The sequence below is a fragment of the Brachionichthys hirsutus genome, chromosome 20 (genome assembly GCF_040956055.1).
Source record: "Brachionichthys hirsutus isolate HB-005 chromosome 20, CSIRO-AGI_Bhir_v1, whole genome shotgun sequence".
Classification (NCBI taxonomy): domain Eukaryota; kingdom Metazoa; phylum Chordata; class Actinopteri; order Lophiiformes; family Brachionichthyidae; genus Brachionichthys; species Brachionichthys hirsutus.
In genome coordinates, this window is record NC_090916.1 from 3,805,711 (window position 1) to 3,828,928 (window position 23,218).

The 23,218-nt window shown below is 43.3% G+C and overlaps 1 protein-coding gene across 1 annotated transcript in view; it reads left to right on the top strand.

Annotated features, from left to right (window-relative positions):
- Positions 1–6,073, top strand: part of epb41l2 (erythrocyte membrane protein band 4.1 like 2) — a 33,590-nt gene extending 27,517 nt beyond the window's left edge. The window contains exons 16-22 of the mRNA XM_068753559.1: positions 687–854; positions 1,983–2,051; positions 2,335–2,964; positions 4,391–4,519; positions 4,741–4,839; positions 4,991–5,071; positions 5,966–6,073. Coding sequence (XP_068609660.1) covers positions 687–854; positions 1,983–2,051; positions 2,335–2,964; positions 4,391–4,519; positions 4,741–4,839; positions 4,991–5,071; positions 5,966–6,073 — 1,284 coding nt within the window. The remainder of the gene's footprint in view (positions 1–686; positions 855–1,982; positions 2,052–2,334; positions 2,965–4,390; positions 4,520–4,740; positions 4,840–4,990; positions 5,072–5,965) is intronic.
- Positions 6,074–23,218: the final 17,145 nt, after the last annotated feature.

Genomic DNA, 23,218 nt, shown 5'->3' on the forward strand with positions numbered 1-23,218 from the left:
CTAATCATCCCACGTGGGAGGGGCCTCCCCCCCCCAGTCTCCTGGTGATTGGCTGGCCAGCATGGAGTGATGGTTTCATAACGCACTAAAACGTTTGGACAACATGGGGCTGATGGTGATGCAGTGTGAGAAATGTCACCAACGAAATCAAATCAATGAGAGGGAAAGTTCCACGAGTGACATCACCACTGTCGGCTTCATGTTCCGCTTCCTGTTTGCTGCTGCTTCTTGAGTGATGCAAGAAAAACGACAACGAGATGGTGAGGCCTGGTTTCACCGCAGCCTGCTAGAAACACACATTAGCACTCATGAAACAAATCAAAAGTAATGAGCCACATTTAAGGTTTTTATACCGTCAAAGCGAGGCTGCAGTGAGACACGGCTTCCATCTTGTCCTCCTGATTGACGGACTAATGTTCCTGTGACTTGTTGAACCAAATTCTCCATCCCATCCCTCTCCCTTTATCCTCCTCCCTTCCACGCCTCCCCCCTCATCCTCCTTTCCTCTCCTCCTTGTTTTCTGCTTCCCTCGGTATCTACTGACCTGTTGATCATCCCTTGATTCATCTCCATGTTTCTGTCCCACCCATTACTCCTCATTTACTCTCCTCCCGCTTCCCCCTTTACCCTTCCCTTCCTCCCTCCCTCCCTCCCTCCCTTTCTCCTCCCCTCCCCTCCCTCATCAGGACCATGATAAGACTCAAGAAGAGGTTCTGAAACACCAAGCTAGCATTAGCCAGCTAAAACGTTCCTTTATGGAGGCGCCGCCTCCCTCTCCTCCTCGGCCCAACCAGTGGGAGACGCGTCTCACCTCCTCCCCCGCTCCAACGATGCGTTTTCAACAGCAGATTGTGGTACGTCTTTTCTGGATGTCTCTGTCAGCGACTTGAGAAAAGGTGGTCACGTTATTTACAGACTTTGTTCAGCTGCTCTGAAATACTTTGAACGTCCTGTTAAACCCTTTCTTTGGTTGGTGTTTTCATGTGATGCTTTTATCCTGATGGTGTTTTCCTGTTGTTTCGCTCACTCGCCACTCGATGGACTGCATGGAGTCTTTTTTTCTCATTGGGGGGGGTTTCTTTCTACGGATCTGACCGGTCTTTGTTGTATTTCTCTAAATCGTCATCTCATTCAAGCTGCGCAAGCTTGCATCATATTTTAAAACCTCTTTCTGCACCGCATGATTCCCTAAACAAATCTCTTTAATTTGGTTCAGATGCAAAGACGGTCTGCTTTCTCCCTGTACTGCTGCACGTGTTTATATCATGTTGCATTTTTAAAAGGCTTTCTCCATCTTCTCTCAACTCACCCCATCATTTCTCTCCTCTGTGTGTCTCTATGTAGAGCCTTGAAGAAGAGATAGCTTTTGTACTTTTCAGTACTTTTTATTTTGCAGCTGTTTCTGCCTCCATCACTCTTGACCCACCACTAGATGGGGATATAACCACATCTTCCTCAGCTGTCACTCTGCACCACAAGGCTTTTAATTCGCATTTAAGAGTTGGTTCACTTTCCTTTCAGTTAGCATTTATTGGTTAGCCTGTTTTCCATCATCCTGAATCGTTGGCGTGATAAATCTAATATGAGGAACACTGGATGCAAAGGATGATTGAAGGACATCTGTGTTCTGATCTTCCTTTGGGGGGGGGGGATAACTGTAAAGTAGCAAATATTAATATCTGTAATCTGTACATTGTTAATCCACCTCAATGGATCTTCTGCTGTCTCCCTCTCTGAACTCTACACCCCGCCTCTCATGCCTGGAATCAAAGTGATTGAAACGTGGTGGGAACAGACAGAGGGATAGAATAAAAAAGGAAAATCAGAGAGAGGGAGAAGCGCTAACAAAATGGCACACTTGTTTCTTTCCCCCGTGCCCTGGTGACAAGCGTCACAGTACCGTGTAATTATGGTGTCGTAATGATGATGTCACTGCTAGATTTTGATTGACCCATTGTCATGGTAACCTGTCTGTTACGCAGGTGAGTGAGCCTCAGACGGAAGCAGCTGCTGCTGCTAACACCCCCACTGATACCAGAGAGCCTGTAAAGGTGGTGCCAACTTCCTTCCGTTAATCCATTCCTGACGCTTTCCATCCATCGTTTCCTTCGTGTCTCTTTCGTAAAGTTTCTCTTCTGACTGTTCATTTGTCTTCCTGTCGTTTTGTCTCTTTGTCAACAGTTAAACATCTCCATCGTACTTTTTATTCCTTTTCTTTGTTTAATAATTATACTTTTTTTATTTATACTTTACGTTCAATGATCATGTTTCTTTTTCCCATGCGTTTTTGTGTGTGTGTGTGTGTGTGCGCGCATGTGTGTGTGTGTATTATAGACAACCGAAGTTGAAATTGAAGAAACGGTTGTCGTCCAAGAGCTTTCCAAAGCGCCCAAACCCGGAATTGTCACGGTTACAGTCGGCTCACCTACAGAACAGGAAACAAAAGAGCAGGAAGTGACACTTGGCCAGGAAGTATCTGTAGTGGTGGAAACAAATGTGACGAAGCAGGAGAGCGTTTCCTCTGAGAGCGAGAGCGAGGACGAAGCCGAGTACCATCCGAATGTCTCGGTATCCATCGCTCGCACACAAATACCGGAGGAGAAGGAAGAGGATGAAGAACACGAGAAGGAAGAGGAGAAGAGGCTCGAGCATGACGCATCTGTTCTGGACACGCCCTCCCACCCAGCTGAGGCCAGTCAACCAGTAGAAGTCACCAGCAGAGAGGCAGGCGAGTCGAGCACAGAGAAAACGGGAGAGGAGAAGGAGGAAGAAGTCGATGAGGTGGAGGAAAGCACGGATGAGCCGATGATGACACCCGATGAAGCTCCTAATGGTCTCGCCCGGTGTGAGGCGAGCGTGATGAAGATGGGCGGCCCTACAGGGGGAGAGGGAGAGCCGAAAATGAACGGCGAAGCCTCTCTGGTCCAAATCGAGCCACGGCCACAGGTTATTTGTTGCTCTGAGGTAAAAGTCTTCTCTGGCATCGTGGATCTTCCTGGGCTTTGGCTCCTCCCACCAGCTGTAGAACCCACTTTTATTTTCCTTCCTGCTTACCTGAGTGCCGGTTTCCTTCTTGCTGCATAAAATATTTAAGCCCCGTGTGCATCCGAATATTCCATGAAAACTCCTTTCAGCTTGAACCTTGTCAAATATAAAGTTAGAACTCCTTTAAAAAGGAATCAGAGTGTTTTGGGTTGAAGGTGGAAAATTCAAACAATTTAGCAAAAAGGATGATTTATTAAATATAGGAGTCATCTTGGGAAGGGAAACAATCTGATCTAAAGTATCCTGTGAGTCTCACAGTTATAACAAAAAAACAAGCAAATCAATGGCAAATATGTGCTAATAAAAGTGGGCGGATCCACGTCCAATGGGAAGTTGATGCTTGCCAATAGTTAACGGAATGCCACTCAACCGGGAAGTAAATGTATTCCCAGTAAAATCAACCCAGCACAGTTTGGAAGTCATTTCATGTCGTCTGTGTTTTGGTGTCGGTGTCAAATTACCATCCAACTTGGTATTTAATCTAATTTTCTATTTTCATCCCTTTCGTTTGATCTTTTCTGTTGCTTTCCTCTCCTTCATTCCTTCATTCATCTTCAGACGTTGTTACCTGCGTTCCCAGTTCACTCCTGCCTGTAGTGTTCCCTGTGTGTGTGTGTGTGTGTGCGTGTGTGTGTGTGTTGCTGCTGCTTCCTGTTGGTTTCCATTGTTGTGAAGTAAATGGGCCCTCGGTGGGGATGTGCGTGATGCATTTAGGTTTATATTTACTTTACTGTTCTGCATGCCACATTCCACTTTTGAAGTGTTTGTGTGCCATCCGTGCGTTTGGCAGTGATGCTTCTCTCACTATGAACTTGTAATTGGCACGTCACTGTGGCCATGGCAACAGAATCTTAGAGATCATTAATGCCACCCACTCATCTGAATGCCCTCTCTGCATGCTGTGTGCACATCGGTCGCTGCGTCACCTTGCCAGTTGTTTGTGCGTCGCTCATGTCGTGCTCTGAGTTGCATGGTGACACCAACGTTGTGCAGTAGTTGTCGTGCGCTTGGTGGACGTAGTCATTTTCCTGTTTTTGTGTTTCCTCATTTTTGCTTGCATGACTTTGCAAGCAAAAAGATCCTTTTTTTTTCTTTTTTTTTTTTGCATGAACTCTGAATATGTTGTGTATTTTTGTTGTATCTGTCGTAGTACTCTCTGAATCAGCACTTTCAGTACAGTCATTTGAAGATAATTAAAGGGACAGTTACTTTTACTGAGTGATTGACCTGGATGTAAAAGCTAGTGCTCAGATTCTAACGTGCCGTTTCCTCTAACAGTCTCAGGTCTATTAACACTCCCCTTTCCTCCCCCCTCACCTCTCTCTCTCTCTCCCTCCCTCCCCAGCCGCCCGTGGTAAAGACAGAAATGGTGACTATATCTGACACCTTTGCGGCCCAGAAAACTGAGATAGCGACAAAAGAAGTGCCCATCGTGCATACGGAAACCAAGACCATCACATATGAAGCTGCACAGGTGCACATTGGAGAAACCCCAGGGAGCGTTGTGTTAGCATTTAGAAGCTTGTTAGCGTTCGTGCTTACGTCCGATAAAACCTCCCTTCATGCCCCCGAGTCATTCCTCCTCCTCCAGAGGAGTAGAGGTTGCATCTACAGAGCTGATCTAGAACCGGATGATGGATGTCCTCATGCTGATGTGCAGGTATTGATCTGTTTTTTGGTCTCCTCTGCCACCAGTTGGATGGTAATGGTGATGGAGAGCCTGGCGTGTTGATGACCGCTCAGACGATCACCTCGGAGTCTTTGTGCACGACCACAACCACGCACATTACCAAGGTGCAGACACACGCGAGCATGCATCACCACTTATGCAAACAAATGCAGAATCATGGTGTGCCCCCCCCCCCCACACACACACACACACACAACACAGATGGGCCTTGGATTTTCTTGGCGAGCCCTTTATGAGAGACACGCTTTGTTGCAGACGTTAAAGGGCGGCCTGTCGGAGACGAGGATTGAAAAACGGATCGTCATCACCGGAGACTGCGACATCGACCACGACGAGGTCAGTTAGTCAGAGCGCCCCGCTCCTCGTTTTGTGTTTCAGCAGCTTGGTTAGGGATTAGTTCTGTTCTTCGCATTGAGCATCATTTTCTGGTTCTGGCTCGACTCCTCGCCACTAGAACGTTCAGGGTTCTTGGGACCGGGTGTGTAACCCTCATCTGTCAGCCCGGATCCTCTTTGGGATGAAACTCTTACATTTTTACAAAACATGGTGCTTTCGTGATGACGCTGCAGAACCTTCCGTTCCAGCTGACTTTATTGGCGTCTAAGTACTGCTTAGACTCGACGGGGCAGATGTCCTCTGACATGTCCACCATGCTGCTCTCCTTCTGAATGCATCAGTTTGAGTTGTTAATCACTGATTGGAGATGACCACCGCCATTAGTCCCACTCCTTCCTGCAGGCCTGCTGCATCTCTTTATTCACTTATTCATTCATAAGATAAAATAAGTCATTGCCTGGTTTTGTTGCTCGTCTTTGTCTTTGATTGTGAAATTCATTTGAGCAGTCAAATATTTTTCTGTGCCTTAGATGTGAGGAAATCACATCTGATTCAGTGCAGAGAAAAGACATTATTTTGCTCAAGCCTTGTTCTTGAAGCAGAATTCCTGATCCTTTGTTTTAGTTGCCTGCCGTCTGATTGGCTGGATTTACACAGCGGATTAAGTTGGATTTCTTTCCACTTAATGCTTCTGCTTCATTCAAAGCCATTTTACTTCATCTCGTTTACCGCCTCTAACCCAAAGAAGTAAAATAGCACATTGCTTGTAAATCCAGCATTATTGTTATTTTCTTTATGCTTCTTCTATGATTTTCTTTTCCCATGTAACTCCACCCACCTTCCCCACTGCCCCGCCCCCACCTGCCCCACTGCCTGCTGTGCTCGGCGCTGCAGGCACTGGCCCAGGCCATTAAGGAGGCCAAAGAGCAACACCCTGACATGTCTGTTACCAGAGTGGTGGTTCATAAAGAAACTGAACTGGCTGAGGAGGAGGAGGATTGACTGAATTCAGGTAATAGTAATAGTATGTTATTTTTTTATAATTATTATTATTATCACTACTCCATTACTGGAGAAGCTGCCCAAAATCACACATGTGAAGCTGAAGGAGAATAAAGGAATATTACATTCAGGAATGTGTGCAGAGACTGATGAAGGTGTGTGTGTGTGTGTGTGTGTGATGCGTTCAGGGCCAGTTTTCTGCTCCCAGGCTTTCCAGACTGACGGGTTTAACCTCTTCCTCCTCAGAGCTGAATGGCCCAACATCACTGTGTTCTCTGACGTTGAACCACCATCTGCAACGACTACCAATCCTTGACTGACTGAAGAGGGGGAGACGAGGGCGAAGAAAGGAGTTCACAACGTCGTTTCTCTCTTTGCAGTTGGTCTGTCTTACGGTGCATCGAAATATACCCGACTCCTAAAGCGAGGAAAAAAAAATATTCTCGCTCTGTCTGAGGGAACAAAAAAAGAACCACTTTGTTAGCTTAACATTTGTAGCATTTTTATTATTTTTTTTAATAGTGCTTTTTTTCCCCTTTATTTTACAAACGAGTGATGATAGTCTGTCATGTGCTGCGAATATACAAGCTGTAGGTATGCACTGATAACCAGCCCTGATGAGGCCCCATAGACCTTCAGTGACACTCAAAAAGTATTTCTTACATGGGGGGGAAAAACAATTTTAGTGGTCTCAAATGGAGGAAGATTTTATCTTCATCATTCATAGAAGTGAAAGCCTTCGATTCGACACTGACGGTTTGTTCTTGGATTCTCGGTGGAAATGTGGAAAATGTCTCCCTCCACTTTATTATGGTGAAAATGAAGATGAACATGGGGAAAGGTTTCAATGTTTAACAGTAACAAGTAGATCTCACTCAATAATACATGAATGATAATCAGCCATGTCACATTGGTGCATTTTATACACATTGATTACAAAAACTATACCATAAAAAAACAGTCGGGCTCATCATTTGTTACCATTCTGTCTATTTTTTACCAAGTACAGTTAATATTTGTCTCCATTCCTCGTTGTTTGACTAGCAGCAGAATGAGGTCATATTCAGTTCAGTTTATTTCAATCTCCTAAGAGGAAATGATTTATTTGCTACTCGAGTAGCTGGAAATGGAAGGAATCTGAACTAATACATTTAGTTTAACTGTATTTCCTAATTGAAATACATTCAAACTAAAAATGAAATGACTTTAAACCTGGTGAAAACGACTCGCTGCATTCAGGAAGGAGGCTGTTAGTTGGGAGCAGCTTGTAATTGGCTAGCTTCCCCTGGGTCCGCCCACTATTTGACACTTTCCATTGTTATTGGGCTACAGGGAATGTGGGAGCATCTTTTTTAATTGGGAGAAATGACCAGTAAACTGAGGTATGATTGGGAGATAGACGGCAAAGATTATTCCATATGAATAATTGTGAATAATTCTTTTTTCTTCTGAGGACCCTGCTATAAAACAAAAAATGTGAGAAGTGTGCTTTATCGAACACGGGGACAGGATGAGACCACAAGGTCACATCAACTTGAAACCAAAATTCACAATGATGGGATTTTTACCATTACCAGTTTACGTTGTTTTTTTGTCTAACTATTAATCAGACTCTTTGTTGGCCGCAGTTTAACACTTAAATCTACTCCAATCTTCTGTTCTTTACCAAACCTGATCATTCCGTTAACACCTGCTGAATGAAACAAGATCTGGAATCAAATTGATCATGTCTTCACACATTTCTATCTCGCACGTGTACCTTGAGTCTAGATAGTGGGATGGATTCTGTTGTGCTCGGTTTGAGGGTGTGCAGATGACACATTATCTCTACTACAGTTTGTCTATAGAAGATCAATTCTGACACGAGGCTGGCGTTGCTGTTGCTGTTTCACCTCAACCAAATGTTCATCGCCATTAAGGTGATTTTATGTGTTGTTTAAGAGCCACGTCATTTCACACCCAGATCCAGAGCACTCAGAATCTTAAACCTGGAAACAAGTCACAGAAATGGAACAAGTGTTTATTCATTTTCTCTGTCCTCTTCTCCAAATGTTCAGCGGATTTGAACAGAAATGTGATGCTTGTGTAAATGCTGGTGGCATAAAAATGTGTCAGAACAAGGTACTCTTATCAAATGCGTTTAGCTGACATAGAAAAACACACATTAAAAACACATGAGTATAAAAACATTCCACCTGGACCTGCCTGGATTTGTCTGGATGCTCCCGTCTGAAGTGTGTGTGGTGTGTCCAGATGCCGGTGTGTCCAGAGGCGTACTATCTGGAAACTGATCTGACCTCTGCTATGCACTAAAGTTACATTCCATAGAAGGGGAAGCTTGAATTCCTTTACATGCAAAAAAGTAAAATGAACACTAAACATTTGAAAATCAACAGCTGTGTTTATTCATTTTCTCAATTCGGCGTCTCGTCTTGCGTGATCTAGTTATGAAAGGGTGGGATTTAATGTGCACCCTCTTGAATATTTTTAATACACATGTTCTGCCACCATTTCTTTTTGTACTGAAAGCCCCAGATTTCACCTCTTCTCCCCGGGTTTGGGGGTCCGTTTTAACCAATCACAGGAGCTTTGGGTGCTGCAAAGTCTGGTTTTCCAAAATGTCTTGAGAAAGTTTGAGCTAAACAAAATTATAATAATTTGCTTTTACAATTGAATGTCTTGTCATCGGTAACTTTTATTGAGATTAAAGAAGATACAGCAAATTTATAGCCTTACTCCAAGCCAATGACTGATGATAATAAAGGCACAATTATCTCTCTCATGAAAGGTATGTTTTAAAAGACAAACTTCAATGGTCTGTGTTCTCCACGGTTGTATCTCAGGCTTTGTAATACTGTTCATATTTTAAATTAATACCAGCATATGGATAGTTTTGTATTTTAACTCATTAAAAAAAATAAAAATCACTTTCAACAAAACATGTTTTTGGAAAACCAACCACAGCGGCCTCATCGTTCTCACCAATGATCAGCGGTAGGGTTTTCCTGTGTAGCAGCTTAAATGTCTCGAGGCTCCTCCCCCTGTGTAACACTGTTTAAATAAAGTATTGTTGTTCTGAAATCAGCTGCCATGATTGTTTATTCTTCCACACAGTGGCTCTATTGATTACAAGTGTTTCTGCACATAAAATACTGAAGAGAAAGTTCCCTTTACTCTCCTGTAGGGTTGTCTAGTATGAAATCTGAATAATAATAATACGCCTCCAGATTCTCGAGTGTCAGAAAAGTTGTTTTCTTATTCTCTTTTTATGCATCAGTCCTTTTTGCCTGAGATAGATTTGCTTTTGTCAGAAAGCTCATCATTTCAGGAGTGTCTGGCTTGTTATCCAACGCTCCTCCTCCTCAGGTGTGTACTTCCTCCTGTACGTCTGTAGGTGGCGCTGCTGCGTTGCAGGTCACGCTCTGCTGTGGAGAAATGGGAAACAAAACTAGAAATACAGTACATGATATATATAGATGATCTACATTTGTCGATATAACAATTGTTTTTTTGACGGCAGCGTGAAGTGTAAGATCATTCCTGCTGGAGAAGCAAGTCTTTAAAACAGATCACCAAAGAGTGGTTTAATGTTTGAATAAATCAATCAATAACTGGTTTGAGCATAAATTAATCTGGATCCTCTGCCCCATAGGAGTATTTCAGAGGTGATCAAGTTGAAGTTAAAGTAAGTTCCGGTGAGAAAATCCCACTCAGGTCAGAAGGAACCGAAATTCAACTTGAGTCCATTCATACGATGAAAATACAAATATCAAAAGATGCCCTTTAAGAACTGTAAATATTGAAAAGTATTGTACATCTGCTCCAGAAACTAAACCAATTACCAGAATGAGCATAAATCGAAAGTGTTCCCATGGAAATGGAAAAATTGAGGGGAAATCCCTAAATAGGAAAAACTTGTCACTTCATTATTTGGTTGTTTTGAAAAATATTTCTGTTTATTTTCTGGATTTTTCTCTGGAGACAAAATCTAACTGGAAAGCATTTATTATTCCCCTTCCTGACTTCTTTTTGCCAGAGAACAACAGAACTGTTTGTGTTTACTCGCGTTGATGAGAGAATGTGTTGTTGATGTTTGAGGCCCAGAGAAACCCGATTTATTGCGTTTTTTGATTGACAGGCGTCTTTGTTTGGGCTTTTAGCTTGGGATTCATCGACGGCAGAATCACCAGGTTTATAGATTTACAACATTAATGGCTCTTTCGGGCTGGATTTCCTTTTATGTAACTGTATGAGACAATTTAGTCTGTACAAGGCGCTTCCATGTAACCAAACACACACACACACACACACACACACGTGTTTGAATACCTTACGTTACATGTAGGACATATACATACTATACAATAATGCTCGCTGCTGCTCTTACACACACTAAACAGAGCACTAATGACATCAGAAACCTGTTTTTCACTATCTAATTTAGTTTCATCCTAAAATATCACTTTTCCACATTTTCCTTTTCATTATTTAGAGCGCAGCGTAGCTTCAGGGGCCTCACATATATTTCTATCTGCCAGCAGCATGAGCTGTCGAATAGTTTTCAGAAGGCATTATTAATCAGCGATTTCTCCCAGATGTTGTTTTGTTGTCTGCGTGTTTGTGAATACACGCAGTTCTGTGATTTATTTTATTTTATTTTTTATTTTGCTGGATAGATTTAGATGAAATGTCTTTCTTAACGGTGTAAAATGTTTCTTTGGAAAAATAACTGATAAATGCAGGAATATCTGGGCCTTGTTTTTGTATTTCTATTTTTATACATTAATCGTTGTGGTTCTGAGTGTAGATATTTATAGTACGTGTGGCTCTGACTACAGGAACCCGCCTCCAGCTTCTATTTAGCTGCACGGCACCTCAGTAAATATAACACGGCATGAAAAGTTAATACGATGCGTACCCTGCCGGAGCTTCCAGCTGAAAAAGACAACCAGTTGCAGCAGCAGCAGACAGACGGGCAGGAACAGCAGCAGGGAGAACAGCCAGAGAGGAAGAAAGCTGTCTGTCTGCGTGACGGCCTGTCGAATGAGCAGAGCCAGATCAGCCCAGGGGCCGCTCAGGACCTCCATGCTGCTCCTACATGGGAGGAGGAGGAGGAGGAGGAGGAGGAGGAGATACTTTGGTATAAAGTTTAAGAAAATGCAAATAAATTAAATTAAAATAGATGAAAGTGCATTTTGTCGTGGATAAAAATGACAGTCCTGATGCACCAAATTTCAGTGGTCGGCTGTTCCACTATTGTTTTGGGACTGTGGGTGTTTTTTTTTTTATGGAAAAGGTTTGGCTGAATTAAAGCTGACTCCTAGCAGAGGTGCATGTTTTACTGAGCACCGACGAAGAGGAGCATTGGGTTCACACCGAAACGAAACCTACTGAGCGATTGACTTTCATGATTGTAAAGTTTTGGGTGTTGTTTTCATAAGGTTTCGATGGTGGCACACGTAGAAAAGTAGAATAAATACAGACTAATGATTTCTCTTGACATTTACTGGAAGGTTCTGATTTACCAAAGAGGCAAAAGTCAAATGTAATCGTCTCAAATAAATCCTCACAGACGAAGGTGGATTAATACTTACTTGTCCTGACAGTTATCCTTGATGGCGTCAAGGTTTGAGTGGAGATCGGCGTCGACGAGTCGGCGACGGTAGTCACATCACGCATTTAGAGAGGAATCAGGCTTCAGGTTCATTCCACAGTTTAGAGCAATAATCCAGAGTGCAGTTCCACAAGGAGACGAGACAGAGACGATACGGAGGTGAAGGTTCTGCCTTTTTCTGTCTCTGAAGTTTCTCTTCTCCACGTCTCTCCCTCGTTGGTAGAAACAACCTCCTCTGTTGTCGTTGATCATGTGAACTTTGTTCCATTCCAACAGGTCAACCTTGTGATTGCTAAGAAGATTAGCTGTACTGGTTGAGCCTGGGATACAATACAATATAGATTTCAGTGCACGGTGGGATTGCTGCAGGATGCGGCGTCCTGAAAGCATACAAATGTATCAAAAGGTGTGTGTGTGTGTGTGTGTGTGTGTGCTCGTGTGTGTGTGTGTGTGCTCGTGTGTGTGTGTGTGTGTGTGTGTGTGTGTGTGTGTGTGTGTGTTTGTGCTTGTAACCGGGAGAAATGTTTTGATGGGGAAACTCCAGATCTTTGTGCTCAGTCATAAAACACACACCCCTCGTGGATTTTGTTCAGCTGCTCCCCCTGATTGCAGATCGAGTTCTAATGTTTATCTTTCTCCTTCTGTGTCTGCCTGTGGTCTGTTTATTATCCTGAATGTTTATGGCCTGATACTTTGATGGAGGGATTATTGATCACTTTGAGACAGAACTGAGAGCATTAACCTCAACGCTGCCACTTCAACGAAATCTGGTGACACTCGTGACAAAATTCGGCCTTCCCCAAAAAATATCTGCTTGAATTCTCAACTACTTGATGCGCTCCCTGTTGCATGTGAAACGATATATGTTGTTATTTCCATTTCTATTTTTCTATTTCTATTTACAAAATGCAGCTAGAAACTTTTCACATGCTGCCCTGTTACTGGTTAAACCACGTTTTCACCCACCAAACCAAACGTTACGGACTGCAGGCTGAGGCAGCGAACGCATCTTTGACCTCATTGAGACGGAAGAACGTTTGTGTACTTAAATTCTAGCTCAGCCACATCAGTGTTATTACAGTATTACTGTAATATAAATTGTGGTTATACTTATTTTGCCGTCAAGAGATGAATTAATTATGTAATCTGTAATTAATTGATCTAATAATATCTTTTTCAGTATTTGCAGATGGCTGCTGCATCAGCATCATGTCCTTGGAGGATGGGGGGTTTGAAGCTGTGATGGAGAGGCAGGGGGGGGGGCGGTTAGGAGAGAGCTCCACAACTCCTGGAATCTCAACACTTTCCATCTTTCCCTAAATTTTAATCTCCTGCCGTTGTGTTCTTTAATTTTGAACGGTGTGGCTGCTCAGCGTGACTCAGAATTCCTCACTCATCTTTTCGGCACGGCATGGCATAGTTATGACACATCGTTTGTGCGATGTGATGTGTGGGCGGGTGTTTGTCCGTGTGCTCAAAGCTGTGATGGGAACAGATCCTGCGGTTCATTGATTGTGCAGAGAGTTGAATCCATCTCGACTCTCTCATGTCTCTTCCTCGTGGAACCATCTGTCTGCTCGATAGGATGCGCCAAACACAAATAAAGTATATCGATGCTGTGCCTGAACACGTCACAGATGGAGCCCTGTAGTCGCTGCTGCTGCTGCTGCTGTTCTGCACGGGAGCCACTTTGACGGTGCGTTCAAGTGCTCCATTCCCTTTGATTGTGATGTGTTCATAAGCCTTTAAGTTTCAATGACGCAGAAACAAAATGGGATTTGGTGCATTTTACTTTAGAATATTTTGATGCGTTGATAGCTGTTCACATTTTGAAGCTTTATTTTTCAGTGTGATTTTGTCCCTGAATATTTGTAAAACAACTAAAATACTGCTTGAACTAACTTCTTGTCAGGGTTATGTGATTTCATATTTAATAAAAACCACTACAGCTTGACCCAATAATTCTCTATATTTACCTCAACCGAGGCGGGGGGGGGGCTATGTGATCGCCGCCGTTTGTTTGTCTGTCTGTCCGGATCGGATACGGACTGCAGATATTGTCAAAGACTTTTTGAAAAATGTGGGTACACTTGCGTTGGACCACAACTGTCTCCATCCATCCATCCCATCCCATTCCAATTCAATTCACTCTCTGGGTGTCCATGTGGCTGCCCTGTTTGGTTTGTCTAACTACCTCCGCCAAGGAGATTCTGTTTTTGATGGCAGGATTATAGAAAAGCTGCTGAAACTAAATCTGAAGATGGGTCTTACTCTATCTTGGAAGCTTTTGAGCTATTTAGCATTACTAGTTATTTGTTTTATCTTGCTCTCTCGCCTTCAAGCAAGAATACAAGAATAGACTATAAATAATTACCCCTTCGCGTGGCTTCAGAATGATAATTTTCACCTCAAATTTTAAAAAGCCCACTGTGGAATGGGTGGAGGTAGGGGGCCTGAAACGATTAATCTGCATCCAACTATCCATTTTCTAAATTGCCTCACCATTATTCGCTTGAATAGTGTCTGTGTTCATTAGTGGAGCCTCTGCTCGGGTATCTGTTCCTGGTTTGTGTCTCTGCCTCACTTTTAAATCATTCGTGTCTTCGGTTCCTTATTTGGATTCATGCTTGGGCAGTTGAAGCGAGTGCTTTTTTGATCACGTGTCCAGTCGGAGCAGCCGCTTCTTTACACCCCCCTTGTGATTAAACATATGGAGGGGCTTTTCTGTCATTACTTTGTCTTTTAATGACTCAGTCATTTGTTCAGGCAAAGTTCGTTCCTGAACAGAAGCGGATTGATGAAATGCAGATTTTGCTGAAAACAATTGAAGTCACATGTTGCAGCACATTTTTGCTCGGAAGAACATTGAGAGTGGAAGTGAGATAAAGAGACAACACAGGAATCAAATTCAGGATTAAGAAGATGATGGGACCGGGCAGGTTTGTTCACAGCAGAGTCAAAAATGTTCACATATTACTCCTAATTAACATTCATGTTAATCTGCTCCATGTGTGTGTGTGTGTGTGTGTGTGTGCGGGGAGCCATCTCTAACTTTGGTTCTCTCACTTCCTCTTGTGTTCCTGCTAGTTGTCATAGCAACCTCTTGGCCTTTTGGAACAAGTTACATCGGGGGGGGGGGGGGGTTTGCCGGTGATCCTCATCGCTATAGTTACCACAGCTTGGTTAATGTGATTTGCCCTGAGCATCGTGTAAAGATGTGTGACATTTCCCTACAATCAGACACTTGACTAGATTGTGGATTCACTTTGTAATGGATGTGCGTTAACACAAAAGAAACGGATCAATCCCAGACACTCCAAAAGCCTCCAGCACAGCTGCTGCCATTAAATGTCGCCATTCACCTGTGTTAAGGTGAATAGCAATGGTAATATATTTAGCATAAAAAAAAATTCTTGACATGATTTGTGTTTAAAAAAAAGAAAAAGCTTCACACTTATTTAGAAAGTGATCACAGAATCCTGATTTCAAGGGTGGAGAGGAATAAAGATATGACTGTAAGAGGGGAATGGGCAGCAGGAGTGGCAGAGAGACTTGATGGATGAATGTGTGAGAGCGAGAGAGAGAAAGAAAGAGAGATCTGAGGGAATGAGACATTGAGGAGGGAATGATGTGAGAGTTGGAAGTCAGGAAAGCAGACCGGAGGGGAGGAAAGTGGCTGGGAGACTACAGAGTACAGCATATCCCATTTCTACTGAACGAAAGAGGAGAGAAGGAGGACAAGGTGAAATGCAAAAGTGAGGAGAGAGAGTGAGCGGATATAGAAAGAGAGAAGACTGAGGGTAGCGTGTTTTGCTGCCGCTGCTGCTGCAAGCACACACACACACGCACAGATATCTGTGTTGAATGAAGTCAGCTGGACTTGTAAGGAAACCTTGAAGATGTCTCCCCTCTCATCCAAGAGACTTCTTCAGCTCTGTACTTCCCGTGGGGCGTTAACGCTCGGATGAGAGATGAAACCTCTTCAAGCTTTTCCTACAAGTCCAGCTGCATTTATTCAACTCGGGAGTTATGACCTGGATGACTGAGAATCTACACACACACACACACACACACACATCCACACAAGCTAAGATCCTGACAGCAGAAGGGAAGGTAACATTTCATAACACAGATTTCATTCTTTAAGCCACAATATCAACACATTTTGTCAGTTAAACACAGACAGCAGCTACTCCCATCTCTTCATTGTTTATTTCCCTAATCCAAACCAAACAAGCCCCCAAAAAAAGCTGAGATATGTTTTTGAAAATATATTCATTTCTGACCACGAGGAGGTTTTGAGTCTGACACTGTAAAGCCTGAGGAAGGCCAGCGTGCAAAGACTCTGCCTCCCTGCACGCCGCCTCCCTCACCTTCACCCTCCGTTGGCTTCCTCCTCTCATGCATGTCGGGTTGCATCGCATTCTATGATGAAGAGTCGCTGTGAGAGGCAGCAAACACAATGGAGCTGATGGGCGGGGGAGGAGGGGTTTTTTTATATTCAGGAATATTCATTTGTCCCAGAGAGGGAGGGAGAAAATGAAAGGACTCCTCGTTACGTTGACATTTAAGTTGGATGCATTTTCGGGCACTTTCAGAGAAGAGGTAGAAGTATGCAGACAAAAAGAGAAGCATTGTCAGAAAGATTAAAAGGATGGAATCAAAGGTTACCTCGCCCCCAGATGAAGCTGGGGTCATTTAAACGCAGATAATGGAGAGGGAGAGCTGGGAGACGTGGGGAGCATTTGGTGTTCAGGCGGAGGAGGCCGCAATGAAAGAGCAGAGATAAAGGGAGGAAAATGGGACGAGTTGCTGCCTCTCTCAGCCTCTCTCTCTCTCTCTCTCTCTCTCTCTCTCTCTCTCTCTCTCTCTCTCTCGTTTCCCTCATTCCCCTCCCCTGTCTGAGTCCTCTGCCTTCTCAGGCGAGCTCCAAGCCGAATGCATTTCCTATTATTGAAGCTGTGATTAGAACTTAGAGTAGAAAGGATTGTAACGGATATTTACAGTGCACATATTTATATTGCTGCACAAATGACATTTATCAACCGGTGAACCGGTGGCACATTAATGTCATTATTCTCACACAGGCAATAGACTGTAACTCATATCCAAATTCCTCCGTGATTTCCATGCAGACCTGTTTGGTGAGCTTTCAGTGGACCGTCTGGCACGCAGTCATTGCAGATTCTTACCAAGAAGATCGAAAAGCTTCATCCAGTCCATCTTGAGAAATCAAAATGTTTGAAAACAGTTTGACCTCATCTGGATGTCAGAAGGTTGTTGGTTTGATTCTGGGGATGTATTCTAAACAGCCTTTCGTTGCCATCACAGTGAAATATAAATCTGGATTGTTGCAGAAACATTCTCAGGGACACCGAGCTGGAGACCTGGGAACGCTTTGGAAGTTTGAGCTGCATGCGTTCCAGAAACGCAGTATTTTAGGAGACAGCAGTTTCTTGGTGGAATTATTATCTTGCATCTGGACTGTAGCACTAAATCGTTTTGCCTCTCTCATCCCTTTGGTATCTTAAAGTCATCACAGACCAGGCGGGTCTCCAAGTTATTTTCTTCTTTCTATTTTTGGAGCCGCTTTTATGAAAAGAAGCTTTGCGTAGCTTTAGTGCTAACAGTTGTCTGGCTGAGGATGAAGGCACTTCAGATTTACTTTAAATTTAAGCCATCGCTCTCTCTCTCTCTCTCTCTCTCTCTCTCTCTCTAAACACATGCAAACACACACTGACAAATTTACTCCTGTTTTTGAAATATTCTTTTCAAAATACATCTTTTTTTTTTTCTCCCTTCAGTTTGTTTTTCTGAGAATAGATGAAGGTCACTCCGTCATTAAAGGGACACATTCTGCAAGAAGCGTGGCGTCCCCCTGAGAGTGAAGGATTAAAAAGAGGATTGCAGCGTCTCTAATCCTCAATTTCATTTAATACTAATTCAGAGAGAAGACTTAGAGAAAAGGGATTTTTAGGAAAGAGATAAGAGTGGGGAAGAGTTTAAGTAAAAAGAAAGAAAAAAGGGGACTATATTGGGACAAGATGCATGGAACAGGATGCGTGACGGGGGGGGGGGGGGGGGGGGGTTGTACTGTATTGCTGTAAATATAGTTTTCAGAAAGGTCTGAAAACGTTCTGCCTGTCGTGTTTCATTAAAAACTGCTGAAGCTGTGTCTGATCCTCAGATGCCCTCAGAAGGTGAAACTTATATTGATCATCTTTAGACACAGATGCGTCTCTCTCCATTTTCAATTTCTGAATAGGAAAAAGAAAAAGCTTGCAAAAACTTTCATCCACAGGGAAATGTCTTTTGCCTGCCGGCGTGGATGTGAGGCAGACAATAAGTAGTAGATTTATAAAGACATCACCTTTCTTGGTAACCTTTGACTCAGTTGCTGTAATTTTACATTTAAATACCAGAATACTATATTTATCACAATGTGGTGGAAATAAAAGATTACCCTTGAAGTCAATGAAAATAAGAACGTTTTTCTTTTGTGCCAAGCAGTAATAATATATAATGTAACATGATGTGTTTGAGGCCATTTGCTTTATTTGAAATGTCATTAATTGCAAAGTTGAAGCGGAAACAATATATTGTGCATCCCTAATCCCGACTTCTACAACGGTGCAGCTCCTTGCTGCAACAGATCGCGTCGGATACTCGTCTCCTGTTGCCTGTTTGTTTTGCCCCATTCCTTCATAACTTTTTTTTTATTGTCTCCCATCTTTATTCCCTTAACTTGTTCTTCAACCCACATTTCATCATGATGGTTAATAATACCAGCTCTGCAGAAATTCTGTATACACAAAACTCCATCATTCGAGAGGCATTCGATATTACTGAGACACGTTTTGCTTCACATGGGTGCCTCGTGCACGCTTAAAGAGTTATCAGCGTTTTCTATTATTATCATGGAGCTTGCTAGCGCTGTGTTTTATTATTGCTTCCCACCAAAGAGGCAGCCGTGGCGAGAAGCAACCATCTGTTCTTCTGAGAAAGTTTTCATTTCACTTTTTATTTTGTAAAATATATAATAAATATATATATAGTATATTGAGGGGAAAAAGTGGCTCTGTGCACGTACCTCTCGCTCCAGCCTCCTCATGATGTTGCAACACAATGCGCTGTTGTAGCTTCAGCTTTTGTATACCATAAATTTGTGATTATTGTCATGGAAATGTGATTTATTTAATCATTTTCACAGCTAATAGCATTTTATAAGCGTAGAGCTTATATGTTGTTGTGTTTTTTTTGTGCATCTTTATATCCCAGGAGAATGTTCTCTCCTCTGTAGCTCCGCAAGCCTCTCACCTTTTACTGCTCCAAGCAGGGTTGTTTTTAGGTAAGTTTATCCTCAACTGAATTAAGAATGGACAGTTTTACTGTACAGACGTTGGGATTTCTGATCTCTCTCTCTCTCTCTCTCTCTCTCTCTCTCACACACACACACTTCTAGAGGAGCTTTTAGGTCCTGTGTAGGCCTCTCTCTATATAATTCATAACTCTGACTTCAGAGATGGGTCAGCAAAGGAACATAAGAGAAAAGGATGATGGAAGAGGATAATTGACAGTAGAGAGTAACAGCCAGGGAGTCACAGATGAGAGAGAGAGAGAGAGAGAGAGAGAGAGAGGACATTAGTGCCCGCAAGGCGTTTCTTTCAGCAGCACTAATTTAATTGGCCCGTTAAGAAAGTTGTGGAATACTTCCTCTTGATTGGTTAAGTAAGTGATGATGCCTCCAGACACAGGAATCACAGCAGGGGGCGTTTTCTAACACGCAAATGCACACACACACACACACACACACACACACACACACACACAGCCACAAATATGAGCCATGTTTACACATATTGTACCTACCGGTAATTGGATGTCACATTTGCCGACATTTGTGAACACACACGCACACACACAATGTTGTATACTGTGTGAATTAGTCCACACATTCTGTACATTAGGACACAATGACCTACACACACACACGCGCAGCTTAGGCCATTCATGCATTCACTGTAGTTTATTAATGAGGCCGAGCATCTTCCTGCAATGACTAAAACATTGTGTGTGTGTGTGTGTGTGTGTGTGTCTACTGAGCAGCACAGTGCCCCGTACTTAATGTACCTTGTGTGTATAAATACGTGTGTAGTAAGGGAATGCAAACGCATTACTATGTGTGTGTTGTGACAAAGCTTTTAGTTTGCTGAGTCTCAAGAGCCTGATGAATCCCACAAACACACCCGCCCACACGTTTACACATGCACGCATGCAACTAGCCTGACCTCTCTGTCAATCTGCACACGTTTGTGCACTCTTTACTCTCGGATGCATCTGCCCACAATCCTCTCCAATGTCTTGATTTCCCACGAGCCTCTCCCTCCGTCCCTCTGCTTGTCCCGTCTGCTTTTATTCCATCTCCAGCCTACACATTCGCCCAGACAATCCATCCGCCTGACGGCGTATGTGATGATGCTTATTAAATAACACCATCCTTTGAATTGGTCACAATAAAAGGCAAATCCAAAATGTGCAATTTTATCACCGTGAGATGCTGAAAGTTCAAAGAGCTGCGCTGTTGGCTGCAGGAATTTCCTGTTGACCCGTCTTCGCTTTTATGATCTCTCCTGTGTGCTTGTTGTTGTCGACCAGCCTCCGACAGCCGGTGGTTGGAACTGGCTTTAACGGGCAAACCCTCAATGTCATTTTCTTGGATCCCAGGTTAAAATGCAGTGAGCGGTTTGCAGCATGCATGTTGTTGTGTAGTTGAGCTGTTTGCTGGTGTCAACAGCTCGATCAGAGAGTTGCGTTATGATAAGCCATGCACAGGTTTCTATAGAGAAGCTGAAAATATCCACGTTCCTGCATGTGCTGCATGCGGTTATTACCCGACTTGTTGTGGACGCTCTGAAATGAACATCGTGCTCCAGTTCCTGCAATATTTAGCAGCTTCACATCGCCATGGAAGAAGAGTCATCTCAGATACTTTGAACTTATTCACTGGGAAAAATTTAACAGGCTTCCACAGTGACGTTACTACAAAGGAGTGAGACACGGAAGAACGGAGGGATCAGTGCTACACACGAGAGAGAAACTGGAGGAGGAGAAATACAGGAACATATACAAACAGTGAAGCAACAGGGTGGCAGGAAGTAGAGACAGGAGATAAAAGTGAAGAAGATGAGGATGAAGGCGATTGAGCATTTGGGAAAGCAGACAAAAAAAAAAAACCCAAGATGCCATTTTAGAAAAGCAACCAACGGGTGAAAGAAGAAAGACAGAATCCATTCAGAAATGAATGTGGTGCAGACGCAATTCCTCCTGGTGAATCAGCTGGCGGTGGTGTGTGTGTGTGCGTGTGTGCGTGTGTGTGTTGCTCTCTCATGCACTTTTACTTCAGCCGATGCTACATCATCATTGCAGCGCAGCTTCTTTACGGCTGCAGCCTTTCAGAATGGTTCTATAGAGACTGAGCGGAAGGCAGCAGCCGAGCCTCATGTTTGAACTTATTCAATATACTGAAGGAATATATTCCTCCCCACTGACGGTGAATGGATCAATCCAGACCAAGTGCCTCAGACATCTTGTGCTGACCTTGTCCATTGTCATTGCAATGCCAAAATCACGGCTCGATTTTTCCGTATTGATTAATTAATTTATTCGTTTTGTGGTTGTCTGTTATGATGCATTTAAAATGCTCAGTGTGTTTGTGTGAGCTTACATCTCAGGCAGGGGTCCAGAGCACATCTTGGGCTGCTATGGCAACTAGGCTAGCACCCCCACTGTTGCCTCATGGCAGGTGTAAAAACCCACGGATAAGCCCATGAATACACACTCTCACACTGGATCTGTCGCCGACAGGCTCTTTCAGCGACACACACTGATGTGGAGACTCACGTTTACGCATAATTACACGGGATTTGGAGCAAAAGGGATAAGGGAAGACGAGGAGGGAGTCAAAAAAATGACATAGCGATGGTAAGGCGGTGAAGGAGGAGGGTGCCTCCAGCTGCGTTCGGGAAAGGAACGATCTTTGGCACTCAAGATTATCCGCTATTCTGCTGCAGCGATTTGAAACACTTCCTGAAAATCTGAAATTAACTGAGATTTCAATCGGTGCTGTACAGCCTGCAGCACCCGCGAGTGTTTGGAATATTAAATCCAGCTTGATAGAATCATTTTCTGTTATTTATCTGATCAGGAAACGTAAATAGTCGAGCGTTCACCACTCTAGGAAGCAGCATGCTGCTGGAAGATTCAATTCCATCACAATTTCAACAAACCGCGCCGGTTCTGTTATCCGTGGCAGCAGCTCTAATGTCTTTCTCCCTCCAGGGATTCATCCTCAATGGATAATCTGCAAGCCATTCAGTTTCCCCTCCAGATGTGCCAGAGTAATTAGTCCGTTTAGTAAGTGATCATGTCAATCAACTGCCCACGTATGGCACCGTTACTGGTACATTCATAAAGCTTGAAAAACTGGACATAAATATAGGTAGCAGTGTGTTTTCCAGCTCAGTCTGTAGCTCGGCTCCATAGTTGGCAGCATCTATCCAGTCTGATCTGAAGACGGACTGCCTGTATTTCCATGAAATGTACCTCATCCGCAGTATATTTTAGTCTAACTATAACCAGAGGGTGACTCTGCCTGTATATAGCAATTCAGTGACATTTCATGAATCTAGTCGTGTGATTGGCCGGTCCACAACTTTGATCTAGGCTGAATTAATAAATAAATGCTTGACGGAACGTGCACAAGTATGTAGACAATATTGACCCAGACAATGATTGTGATCTTCTGACAACGCCTTAAGATTTAACTTGATCTTTTCGGTAAATGGAGTCCATGCTTTTGTTTTGTTCGCATGTCGGGTACATTTTACAGTATTTTGTAAGACTATAGTCCCAGTAGCTCCTCGAGCTGATGTGTGTGACACAGCCAAGACAGTAAAAAGGCCCAGACTGCTTTTCTGTCACATCTGGCTCAAGGCCAAACAGCCGAGTGGTGGAAGACATGGCCGTCTCTGGTCTCAGTGTCCCTGAGACGGTGGAACGTTTAAATATCGTGAAGGCTAACAGATCCTCTGGATTTACAGACGGAGTAAAAACATTTCAAACATTTAATGCAGTTGCTTTGATTAATCTGTCTTGAAGGGAGATGCGCTTTGCAAGCAAACTGTAGTAACAGACGGTTTTGTATCCAAAGGGCCTTCGTGCTCTTTGGAAATTTGACTCTGATGCATGTTTCAAGGAGACAAGACAGTTTTTTTTTTCTTTCAACTGAAATGTCTGAAGAGTTCTGAAAGTCTTTCAAGAGTGAATGGACAGCAGAGGGAGTACACAAGGGCATTATATTTTATCTTATATGTACGAAAACAACCACACAGAGTCACACGCTGTGAGCAAAACTGATGTTTCAATAGATTTGGGCCTACGCTTTCATATTCACTTTAAAATCCTCAACTGGCTCAACGGCGTGAAGGCAAGCCTCAACGGGACGAGGCCGTTTCAGCTGACTGGTAACTGGA